We start from the raw sequence: 13067 nt of genomic DNA, 5'->3' as shown, positions 1-13067 counted from the left end.
AAACAGGGTGTTAGGGAATATGGTGTTAGGGAACAGGGTGTTAGGGAATAGGGTGTCAGGGAATAGGGTGTTAGGGAATAGGGTGTTAGAGAACAGGGTGTTAGGAAATAGGGTGTTAGGGAACAGGGTGTTAGGGATTAGAGTGTTAGGGAACAGGGTGTTAGGGAACAGGGTGTTAGGGAATAGGGTGTTAGGGAACAGGGTGTTAGGGAATAGGGTGTTAGGGAACAGGGTGTTATGGAATAGGGTGTTAGGGAACAGGGTGTTAGGGAATAGGGTGTTAGGGAACAGGGTGTTAGGGAACAGGGTGTTAAGGAATAGGGTGTTAGTGAATATTGGAGTTGGAAGGGAACAGGGTGTTAGGGAACAGGGTGTTAGGGAACAGGGTGTTAGGGAACAGGGTGTTAGGGAACAGGGTGTTAAGGAATAGGGTGTTAGGGAATAGGGTGTTAGGGAACAGGATGTTAGGGATTAGAGTGTTAGGGAACAGGGTGTTAGGGATTAGAGTGTTAGGGAACAGGGTGTTAGGGAACAGGGTGTTAAGGAATAGGGTGTTAGGGAACAGGGTATTAGGGAACAGGGTGTTAGGGAATAGGGAATTTGGGAAGCACCCTCGGTCTCTCTCCTTATCATCCCAACCGGATGACAAGTCATTGGCTTTTTAGAAGTTTTTCCTTACAAACACGGTGACTTATGAGTCTTTTATCCAAACTGGCCCAATTGCTTAACCATCTATAAGCACAAGCCAACCCCCCCCCTCTATCCACTCTCTAAACCCTGAGCAAAAATGCTGCTCACAAACATGGCCAGTGTCTTAGTCTCTGCCTGGACAAAACTGGCCAGTTCCACTTGGTTAGAGAATTATATTAACATTCAATATGGAAGTGTTTCTGTTTATTTGAATTATTTATATGTTTAGTGTGTGTTTGTGGCAGATGGACACAACTGGACCACAGTTGTACCATATGAAACATGTAACTTTAGTTTACTCTCTGATTATTTACTCTCTCCCTCTCATCTCTCCCTTACTCTTCCTCTCTTTCTCTCTTCACTCTCTGCTCCCTCTCCCTCCCCATCTCTCTCTCCCTCTTAGTTTCTCCCTCCCTCCCTTCTCCATGTCTCACTCCCTCTCTCCTTCCTTCTCTCTCTCATCGCTCCATTCCTCCCTCTACCTCCCTCCCTCCCCATCTCTCTCCCTCCCTCTTAGTTTCTCCCTACCTCCCTTCTCCATGTCTCACTCCCTCTCTTCCTCCTTCTCTCTCTCATCGCTCCCTTCCTCCCTCTACCTCCCTCCCTCCCCATCTCTCTCCCTCCCTCTTAGTTTCTCCCTACCTCCCTTCTCCATGTCTCACTCCCTCTCTCCCTCCTTCTCTCTCTCATCGCTCCCTTCCTACCTCTACCTCCCCCTCCCTTCCCCATGTCTCTCTCTCTTTCTCTTAGTTATTACTCCCTCGCTCTGACACAGGAAGCAGTTCCTATGGGTCACAGGAAAACAAGGGCGAACATCTCATCGAAGCTCCCGTCCAGTCTGCCTTCTCCCAATCCCAGGGAACCGGTGTTCGAGGTGGTATTGGTATTCCCAGGAAACAGATACCAGTTCCCACTCTTCTTGATCTGATAGCAGCTGCTGGTCTTTACCATCCCTCCCATCTTCCACCACTGGTTCTGATAGCAGCTGCTGGTCTTTACCATCCCTCCCATCTTCCACCACTGGTTCTGATAACAACCCGTCAACAATGACTTGACTGCATGGGATTATAGTCTAGTAGTAGTAGAATTGCTCAGTGGTTTAACAGAGAAAATATACATATGTAGGCCTGTGTACATGTCTTTTTCTGTAATCACATATATAAAGTTCTTCTTTTACTGCTTCTGATTAAAAACCTTTCCACTATATCAAAGCTTGACTGGATAGGACTCGTTTCACAGTGGACACAAAAGACATGTAGACCAATTTACGTTTATTTTTCGATATCCTCTTTGTAATTTCGGTTAGAACAAACATGTTATAGAACAAGTGCTGTGTCATTTTGTTTGGTTGTAAAGTAAACGGAACGGTTTCTTTCAAGAAGTCGATAGGGAATATACTGTATCAATGCCCGTGCCAATGCGCCGCCCGTGCGCGTAATTACAGATACATTTTCGTCAAACCTGTTATTAGAGTAAGGGAATGGGATGACTGCAGGCTACATTAACCGCTGCCAGGGGAGTTACGTTACAACCCCTGAGCGCAGCTGATTCTGCTCGCCCTGGACATGTGTAGACAAAGAAGACAAAGAATAATATAATGGTAGGTTTAAATCCTATCAACTCAATGTATGGCTGTGTTAAATCGGTAGCATATAATGATAGGTTTAAAGCGTAGCCAATCAGCTCAATGTTTGGATGTGTTTAATCAGTAGTCAATAGTAGTTAAAAATAACAGGTTCATACGCTATCTTCATTGTAAAGAACAACAAAAGGTTCGACAATTCACCGCAGATAACATACACCAGCGATGAATTGTATTGATGCGTTCAACCTCCTGTTATCCTGTGTCCGCGTGAGGGCGCAGTGATACCGACTCTTTGATCATTCTATGCGGTTATCTCAATGCCCCCAGACAATAGTGAGAGTTGAGTTCAGCTCCAGCATTGAGTAGTGTGCCAAGCCATCGTGACTTTCCTAATAACAAAACAGTATAAACCGTGCTTCTACATCTGCATTGCTTGCTATTTGGGGTTTTAGACTGGGTTTCTGTATAAACACATTGTGACATCGGCTGATGCAAAAAAAGGGCTTTATAAATACATTTGATTGATTGAGTATAAGACATGATATGATTATCTTTAAACAAATAGCAGGCCTACTTCCATCAAAACGCTATGTTAAAGGTTGCTGAGTAACAAACCATTGTCATATATTAGTGGAGCCTTTATACATCAAATAAAGTCTATATCCTATGCATTTGGCCACAATTTTCCCCGAACAGTTTCTGAAAAGGGAAAGAAATTCGCCATAATGGAGGCTCAGGGATGATAATATAATATATATTCTTTGGAGGGGTAATGGAGCCCGTCGCAGGCTATATGAGGGTAGTTACCACAACCACAAATTTATAAAAGTGAAATGCTTTTTTGTATTCATTTAAGGTTAGGGTTAGGTATACGGCTAGAAGTGTGTTTAAAGTAAGGGTTCATGTTAGGCTTAGGTTTAAAATCACATTTTAAGAAGAGACATTTTTGAAATTGCGGGGTTTACGACTTTGTGGCAGTGGTAACTAGTGACGACCCTATAGGAGCCGACACAGCCAAGCCCGTCCGCCTCACGCCGCAGCGCTGCAGTCTACCACACTCACCACGCCCCTAAGTGGGTGGAGTCTTCCCTCCAACTCAGAGATAGGATTGAGGGACGGCTATAACACTCCATAGCCCAGCACAATGCGTGTCAGAGATCTGTCTGTGCGACACAAGAGTAGATGTGTGCTCCTAATCTAGTTTATCACTGAACTGCGAGAGAGAGAGATTCGACAAAACACGACTCACACCACAACATCAGTCAACGCGAGGTGAGCATCTTTCAATATTTGGGTGAAAGTGTCGCTTACATTATTTGACTCTGATTTTTTTCTCTATATATTGACTCTAAAATGGTCATCCTTAATTTTAAAACGAATTGAATTGTCATGTGACTTTAACATATATATGTGTTTTTATAGTTATTATAATTGCCCACTGTGGTATTATTGTGTGAATAATGCCAAGAAGAGTGGAAAACTGACTTTTCCACACATTTTACGCGCACGGGCCTCTGTGCTTTCCAATGGATCTGTAAAGACTTTTAGGACTGACTGTAGAATGTTGTGCATAAGGTGTTAGGTATCTGGTCTTTTCGATAGGAACTTTATGTCAGTGTGTGTCTTATTCCATTGTGTCTAAACTATCCCTCTTTGCAGGATTTCCAAGTGTGGGATATAATGCCGGCGATTATAGGTAAAAATTCCGAAATGGAGTTCGACTCTCTACAACCCTGCTTCTACCCGGGCGAGGATGACTTCTATTTCTGCGGCCCCGACTCTGCGCCACCCGGAGAGGACATCTGGAAGAAATTCGAGTTGCTGCCCACGCCGCCCCTCTCCCCGAGCCGAGCGGCGCTACCGGGGGAGCTGGCCTTCGCGTCCGGGGGAGACAGAGGCGACTCGGAAGCAGGTCCCATGGGTTTTGGATTAGGCGACCCGCTGGGCTGCGACTGGGCTTCAGAGCTCCTGTTCCTGCCCGAAGACGATATTTGGGGCGCGTCGGACGGAGACCTGTTCGGCGGCTGCTCCGCATTGGATAGTAACCCCAACTCCATTATCATTCAGGACTGTATGTGGAGCGGCTTCTCGGCCAGGGAAAAGCTCCAGAGGGTGGTCACAGAAAAGCTAGGCAAAGCCATCTCCACCGCGGCTGCCTGTGGAGTTAGTAAAAATGTCACTACCTCCGCGGCCATCACAACCAAGGCGCCGGAGCTGAGTATGGACCCCACGATAGTCTTCCCTTTCCCCATCAACAAAAGAAACGGTAGCAGCAGCAGCAGATGTCCACCTGGGACGGCCCCCGCCACTACTGCCCACTGTAGCGCAGAGGAAACTCCGAGCGACTCCGGTAAGCAGATACCTTTGGCGAGGATGAATGCGCACAATAGCTTTTGTTTTGGTTACAGTGCCCACAGTACAACAGCAGATAGCCTAATAACACAATACTCATCCACATACCCTGTTTTATTTTGTTGAATTGACGTCATTCTGCTACATTATTGTTATTGTTATTATTATTATTAGGCTAGTGCTAATTGGGGTGATTGAAAGTTCATATGACAGCACAGAATCGGATTACGTAGTTACGTTCCACATGCCGGCAGTAAATGGTGGCAGTGCGTGAGAGGGTTTATGTAATAGGCAGGCGCTTCATCCGGCAGATAGCTGTAACATTGGAGGATTGTGTGTATTACTGATGTAGACCCATTCGGCATCTAACAAAAAGACACCGAACATCTAAACATACGGGTTGTAAAAAGGGCAATGTAGGCTCGACTTGACGCCTCCGCGCAGGTAGACGTACAGAAGTAAACGGATTTATTGATAAGGTTCGTTGGAGGCTATGATTAAGCACTTTGCGCAATGATTTGTAAATACCTAGGGCTCCATAGGTGTGGAATTGTTTTGGCCTATTCAATGTTCAACCCGGGGAAACTAGACGTCATTTTGTAAAATGCCATTTATAGCGACTATTGTGTTCGGTGTTGAGGATGTGGGTGTGGTTTGTGAAGGGGGTCGGTCGATAACAACAAAGTGGACAATAAAACCTTTGTAATAACAGGATAATAGGTCCTTGAACATTCTTAAATGGTCCAACTTCGTTGAGCATACATGTATCGTTTGGCAACTAACATGGAAGTCTGGTAGGCCAACGAAAAACACACGTGAGTCTTTACTATAGTTCTTTGTGGCGCGTCTGTGAAACAGTAGTAAAAAAAGAGAGACTTCCAACTTGGCAGCGCCGCCCCGAGGCTCGAGCTATAGTGCTTTGCCAAAACACACCCCCTTTGACCGGACCGCGGGGAAAGAAAGAGAGCTGGAGAGAAGAGGAGGGGGAGGGCCCATTTTCTTTAGGGGGCTGACAGCTTTGAACAGGCGCTCCCATCTCGACAGCTGTCTCTCTGGCGCCGCTCCACCGCCTCCCCTCGCTGCCCCGCCAGCCTGGAGATAGAAAAAACATTTGCTAGGGCCTCTTCTGACGCTGGCAGTGTTAAGTCGCGTCTCTCTTTATCCGAGCTTACCTCACCATAAAGTAGAGTAGTAGACACACCACCGCATGCTTGACAGGCAGATACAGACGGTGTCTATAGATACCATCAGATATCCTCTCCATGTTAAATACCTATAGGCACATAATAGGCATTTGGCCCCCAATATCAGATAGAGGAATGGCTTAATAATCAAATCTGACACATAAAACACTTATTAGATAGCCTACAGTATGATAGCCTTCAGTATTTGTTTTATCTTTATTTAAACTTTATTTAACTAGGCAAGTCAGTTCAGGACAAATTCTTATTTTCTGAACTGCCTGTTCAGGGGCACAACAACAGATTTGTACCTTGTCAGCTCGGGGGTTAGAACTTGCAACCTTCTGGTTACTAGTCCAACGCTCTAACCACTAGGCTACCCTGCCGCCCTACTTGGAAGCCAAAGGCAGCCGTGACATGTGTATCTGACACCAATGAAGGATACATGTCAATAGTTTAAAGTGGCTCCCTCGCTTCACCCTCTCGTCTCCATCTGCACTGATCTTTTGGAAGACCAGGTGTTGGCTTTCACCAGACCAGCTCTTTCACATCATTGCAGGATGAGGAAAGGAGGAGAGGATGCCACTTTATACTATTGACATCTACCCCTAGAGATATACTCACTAGTACCACCTTTCCCCCTGAGCCAAATATCATATTGCCCAGACTGTCTCAGCTTCACATGTGGTCTGTCTAGAGAGAGTGGGAGAAAATAGGAGAGAGAAAAGAGGAGAGGAGAGGGAGGTAAAAGAGTAGAGGAGAGGGAGAAAGGGGAGGAGGAGGAGGGAAAAGAGGAGGAGAGGGAGGGAAAAGAGGAGGAGAGGGAGGTAAAAGAGTAGAGGAGAGGGAGAAAAGGGGAGGAGAGGGAGGTAAAAGAGTAGAGGAGGGGGAGAAAAGGGGAGAAGGAGGGAAAAGAGGAGGAGAGGGAGGGAAAAGATAAGGAGAGGGAGAAAAGGGGAGGAGAGGGAGGGAAAAGAGGAGGAGAGGGAGGTAAAAGAGTAGAGGAGAGGGAGAAAAGGGGAGGAGAAGGAGGGAAAAGAGGAGGAGAGGCCAGACATCCCCATAACCACCCAGCTGAGAACCTGTGGTGTGGTTGTGTTTTGATTCCCGTGCCAACTTCTCAGTGTATGTGAGAGAGAGAGAGACTGTCTCCCTTCTCAGTGTGTGTGTGAGAGAGAGAGACTGTCTTCCTTCTCAGTGTGTGAGAGAGACAGAGACTGTCTTCCTTCTCTGTGTGTATGAGAGAGAGCGAGACTGTCTCCCTTCTCTGTGTGTGTGAGAGAGAGCGAGACTGTCTTCCTTCTCAGTGTGTGTGAGAGAGACTGTCTTCCTTCTCAGTGTGTGTGTGTGAGAGAGAGAGACTGTCTCCCTTCTCAGTGTGTGTGAGAGAGAGAGACTGCCTCCCGAGGGTTTGGCCGTGAGAAGTGGGTTACAGTAAGCTGTAAAATGCCTCACTGCTTTATGAACGACTGAGCTGATAATGATAGCTGTTTTCACAAAGGCATTTTAACTGGGGCTGCTGGCCTCAATCACCTGCCGCTTCACGATCCACCACTTCCTCTTCTTACAGCTTCAAAGAGGCCTGCTTATTTATATTCGTTTATTTGTATTACATGATAAGTCTTCTGATAAGTCACGGCTGTAATGTCTTGGCTCAGGTGTACTAAAGATAAAGAAGCCTGTAAATATTGAAAAAGGTCAACTTACTTTTTTTGAAACACCTCAAGATAAAACTGATCAGGAATATGACTGTTAAATGCTTTGCATATCTCGTTTCATCATCACTAACTGCCTAACTGGGGATGTCAGAACCTTTTCAAGAGAGAGTGAACAGGGACACAACTCAAACATTCAAACTGTAGACGATAAAGATGAGCAGGAATAGCCTGAAAAACTAGAAAGAATCCAGCTGGTCTACAAGATGAAGCATGTAAAAAGCCTGTGGGCCAGATTAGTGACTGACAGTCAGCAATAAGAGAGTTGAGCAATGCTCTCACTTTTCCCACACACTCATGCTCACACACACACACACACACACACACACACACACACGTGAGCCCATCTCATATGTAGATACTCTATTCTATATTATCTATTGCATCTTAGCCTATGCCGCTCTGACACTGCTCATCCATATATTTATATATTCTAATTCCATTCCTTTACATATCACTTGTTAGATATTGCTGCACTGTCGGAACTAGAAGCACAAGCATTTCGCGACACTCACATCTGCTAACCATGTGTATGTGACCAATTCATTGGATTTGACCTGTCACCTGTGAGCACACATAGGTGACATAGTTTTCGCAGTTTAGTCAGAACGATTAACCAACTCACACTTCTTGTTTCCTTTCCCAGAAGAAGATGATGAAGATGATGACGAAGATGAGGAGGAAGATGAGGAGGAGGACGATGACGACTCAGACGGCGAAGAGATTGATGTGGTCACTGTGGGGAAGCGGCGTGGCTTGTCTCCAATGGCGACTGGCACGGTCACCATCTCGGTGCGGTCGAAGACGGGCACCGCTTCTGGGGCTGTGGTCTCATCTGGTGTCGTGAGCCGATTCGTCAGCAACCGGGGGTCTGCGGGGTCAAACTGTCATGGGCAGGAGTTGATCCTCAAGCGGAGCTCGGTCCACCAGCAGCAGCACAACTACGCCGCTCCCTCGCCGTACGCCTCTGACGACGATCACGCGCCCCCCTCCAAGAAACACAAGTCATCTAACGCTCCTCGTCAATACTCCCGTCCCACCTCTTCATCATCATCATCGCCATCATCCTCGACATTCTGCGGCTCCCTGACTGTGCCATCATCAACAATGCCGGGTTCTAGATCCAAACGCCACGCCAGCGGTGCCAGTAGCCCACGCTGCGGCTCCTCCGGTAACTCCGACTCCGAAGACTCCGAACGGCGGCGAAACCACAATATCCTGGAACGCCAGCGGCGCAACGACCTGCGCTCAAGTTTCCTCACGCTCCGCGATCATGTGCCCGAACTGGCGAGGAACGAGAAGGCGGCCAAGGTGCTGATCTTGAAGAAAGCGGCGGAGTATGTGTCGTCGCTGGAGACGGATGAACTGCGGCTGACTCAGGAGAAGGACAGGCTGCAGGCACGGAGGCAACAGCTAATGAAGCGACTCGAGCAGGCCAGGACTTGCTAAGACTTTTTAGTGGCACATGACACACACACACACACACACAGACATAGACACACACAGACATAGACACACACACATATACAAAATGCTTTTCTTAAAACTGCATAGTTGGTTAAGGGCTTGTAAGTAAGCATTTCACTGTAAGGTTGTATTCGGCGCATGTAACAAATAAAATTTGATTTGATATATACACACGGACATAGACACAAACACACACACACACACACACACACACACACACACACACACACACACACACACACACACACACACACACACACACACACACACACACACACACACACACACACACACACACACACACACACACAGATGACCCCCCTCCCCCTCGCTTTGTCTCAACTTATATATATGTATACACACACACAAACACACACACACGTGAGCGACAAATGACGGGGTGGACGGGACATTCACTGACGCCACTTTCTTTGCACATTTGTTGACGTTAAGAATGTTTAGGGTTCTACGTTTTTCAATCCGGTCACATTGAGAAGAAGGAAAGAAGAGAATAGAAGGAGGGAGGAGAAGGGAAGAAGAGAGGGAGCTCCTCTTGGTCCTCTCTCTATTTCTTGTTGTTTCTTGTTGTACTCAATGTGACACTTATAGCCCTAACCCAAACCAGGTGACTTTCAAAGGGGTCTTGTTCATGAGGGCACATCGTGGCAAAATGTTTTGCAACGGAAAGTGAAAATAAGCATTTCTCAATGGACACGATCAGGTATTCGCTCTCTGTTTCATTCCATTTTGCTCCATTGTGTGCCTAATGAATACACACTGGGCATAGCGTCAGAGTTGTTTGGAGAGTTCAAAGTTCACACTTAGTAGCAGAAAATGCTTTCTACGCCTTCACAGCTGCAAACAGAAGACACCTGTACACCAGGAAACCGCGGTATAATGTGCACCTTGCTAGCCGACACTTTTGTAAATAACTGTACTGTAAATAACAGACAAATACACTCAGAATCTGCCTTGTTTTATATACATTTTTATCTTTGAGTTTTTATACATTTTATGTCCAAAAGCTGCCAATAACTAGACTGGAAACTTTATTAAAAAAGTACTGCAATGCCTCGAGGGCAACAAAATTTTGTAATATAAAACGTCCCCCCCCCCCCCCCCTGCTTTGTATTGTACCATGATTCCAATTCTACACCTTTATGACCCTTTAGTGTGACTGTGATACATACTACATTTGAAAGTTATATTTTCGTACGGAAAATGAGTTCTCGGTAGATATCTCTTTATCTCGTCTTTCTTTTCTTTCTCTCTCTATCAAAACATTTGTTCTACCACCTTTTCCTTTCTCTTTATTTCTCCCCATTTGTTTAAGTATTTGTAACTGTCGGGTGCATAGACCTTTCTGGGTGAACGGATATAAGATGGTGTTTTTTTTCTTCATTCATATAATTTACATGTAGTGCTCCAACTCAGCACTTTGAAATACCTCATTTTGACAAATAAATAGACATTGAAAATAAACACCTCTGTGTGTGGACATGAGTCATTCGTCGCCACTGATACTGTGAACTACACATCAGTGGAAGTATTTAAATATCTCTGTCTTTTTCTATGTCTCTCTTTCTGACTCACTCACTCACTTTAAATTCAAGAAGCCTTTATTGTCATGAAAAATGTGAGAAGTAACATTGCCAAAGCACTGTGTACTGTTTCTCTCCATCTGTCTGTCTGAATAGGGTTTGTATCATTAAAGGTCAATTCCACCACTTTTCAACCTCAGTTTCATTATCTCCAGCACAATACCAGTGTCAACATATGTGAAAACAACGCATTCTACATTTTGTAGAAAGAAATATAAAGAAATGAAAGAATTTGAAAAACAATTATTTTTTTTAAACTATGAGATACGCTGGGCCGTGGGGAGCAAGACAATACCCTCGCTCGAGCTAAAAACTTGTTGTAGGTTTTGAAAAGCATTGTTTTTCTTACTTTTAATCCTACCCTGTGATGTCACAGAGAAGCATTTTTTTTAGGACTTTTCTTCTCTTTTTAAAACACAGATCATAGAAACGCCTAGTTTTCACGTGTGGACACTGGTATGGTGCGGGAGATAATGAACATTGGTGGAATTGCCCTTTAAGAGCCCCATCAAGCTCCTATCTTACCATCTCTGTTTATTTGACTGCCCTGACAGACTAGTGTCTGTCTCTCAAAGGGAAAAGAGCTGAGTCCTTAGAATCCATTGCCTCAGCAATCTATATAAATCTCACCACAACCACTCGCACACACACTTCAAGTGGATATGAACACACACACACACTCTGCTCTTCCAAAATCTTTTGCCACCGTTGCCATGGAAACTGGCGCAGCTGCGGAGTGGCAGGCAGCGAGCGTGAGTGTTTTGATTTATTTGTGTGTGTGTGTGTGTATTTCTCTGTTTTAGTGTGTGCATGTGATTTCTGTGTCCCTGCTCATGTGTGGCCTGTCTACTGATCTCTCTTCCCTCCTCTCCACTACAATACCAGAGCAACGCTGTATACTATTTACAAACATCAACCACATGGCTCTCATCCCTTTCTCCTTCCTCCCCCTCCCCCACCCTCTTCTCTCGCCCATCCCTCCTTTCGCCACACTCTACTTCAGCCCTCCTCTCGCCACACTCTACTTCAGCCAGCCACGTGTCTCACACACACACACACACACACACACACACACACACACACACACACACACACACACACACACACACACACACACACACACACACACACACACACACACACACACACACACACACACACACACACACACACACACACACACACACACACAACTCTCTCTAGAGTCTAATCAACACCCTTTCTCTCTGGAGTCTAGTCAACACCCTTTCTCTCTGGAGTCTAGTCAACATCCTTTCTCTCTGGAGTCTAGTCAACATCCTTTCTCTCTGGAGTCTGGTCAACACCCTTTCTCTCTGGAGTCTAGTCAACACCCTTTCTCTCTGGAGTCTAGTCAACACCCTTTCTCTCTGGAGTCTAGTCAACATCCTTTCTCTCTGGAGTCTGGTCAACACCCTTTCTCTCTGGAGTCTGGTCAACACCCTTTCTCTCTGGAGTCTGGTCAACACCCTTTCTCTCTGGAGTCTGGTCAACACCCTTTCTCTCTGGAGTCTGGTCAACACCCTTTCTCTCTGGAGTCTAGTCAACACCCTTTCTCTCTGGAGTCTGGTCAACACCCTTTCTCTCTGGAGTCTAGTCAACACCCTTTCTGGAGTCTAGTCAACACCCTTTCTCTCTTGAGTCTAGTCCACACCCTTTCTCTCTGGAGTCTAGTCAACACCCTTTCTCTCTGGAGTCTAGTCAACACCCTTTCTCTGTGCCCGCTCTCTGTGTCAAGTTATCCCTCTTTGACTAGGAACTGAATGTTCTTGTTGAATTCCTGAAAAGAGAGTGCAGTATGGGGACAATATATCTTACCCTGCATGGTTATAAGGGTTAGGGTTAAGGGTTAAGGGTTAGACCTGGCTGGGTTGATATCTTATCCTGCATGGTTATAAGGGTTAGGGTTAAGGGTTAAGGGTTAGACCTGGCTGGGTTGATATCTTATCCTGCCTGGTTATAAGGGTTAGGGTTAAGGGTTAGGGTTAAGGGTTAGACCTGGCTGGGTTGATATCTTATCCTGCATGGTTATAAGGGTTAGGGTTAAGGGTTAAGGGTTAGACCTGGCTGGGTTGATATCTTATCCTGCATGGTTATAAGGGTTAGGGTTAAGGGTTAAGGGTTAAGGTTAAGGGTTAAGGGTTAGGCCTGGCTGGGTATATATCTTATCCTGCCTGGTTATGGGTGAAAACAAACTTTTTGGGCAATAACACATACATTGTATGAGACTGTATGGATTCTGAAAAAAAATTATTACAGTTGAGAATTCAAATGGTATAATTCAACTGGTATACATGTCCTAATATGTTATGCACACACACACACACACACACACACACACACACACACACACACACACACACACACACACACACACACACACACACACACACACACACACACACACACACACACACACACACACACACACACACACACACACACACACACACACACA

The 13067-nt window shown here is 45.6% G+C and overlaps 1 protein-coding gene across 2 annotated transcripts; it reads left to right on the top strand.

Annotated features, from left to right (window-relative positions):
- Window positions 1-3410: 3410 nt before the first annotated feature.
- On the top strand, window positions 3411-9109 carry LOC123991559 (N-myc proto-oncogene protein-like). 2 transcript variants are annotated; one of them, XM_046293186.1, is made up of 3 exons: window positions 3411-3547; window positions 3935-4625; window positions 8173-9109. In XM_046293186.1, the coding sequence occupies exons 2-3, from the start codon at window positions 3956-3958 to the stop codon at window positions 8970-8972; spliced, it is 1470 nt and encodes a 489-aa protein (XP_046149142.1). In that variant the 5' UTR covers window positions 3411-3547; window positions 3935-3955; the 3' UTR covers window positions 8973-9109. The 2 variants fall into 2 exon arrangements, with proteins under 2 accessions (XP_046149142.1, XP_046149141.1); XM_046293185.1 differs by having other exon boundaries at window positions 8170-9109.
- Window positions 9110-13067: the final 3958 nt, after the last annotated feature.

Source organism: Oncorhynchus gorbuscha, linkage group LG12 (genome assembly GCF_021184085.1).
Source record: "Oncorhynchus gorbuscha isolate QuinsamMale2020 ecotype Even-year linkage group LG12, OgorEven_v1.0, whole genome shotgun sequence".
Taxonomy (NCBI): Eukaryota; Metazoa; Chordata; class Actinopteri; order Salmoniformes; family Salmonidae; genus Oncorhynchus; species Oncorhynchus gorbuscha.
Note: the sequence above shows the minus strand (reverse complement) of the source record. Positions and strands in the feature narration are given on the sequence as shown.

What these genes read in the sequence shown, in the direction of transcription:
- LOC123991559 (XM_046293185.1), top strand. Translation starts at nt 3,956, where the DNA reads ATGCCGGCGATTATAGGTAAAAATTCCGAAATGGAGTTCGACTCTCTA. An exon ending in GGAAACTCCGAGCGACTCCG is followed by an intron (nt 4,626 to 8,169) that starts GTAAGCAGATAC and finishes TTCCTTTCCCAG; the next exon opens with AAGAAGATGATGAAGATGAT.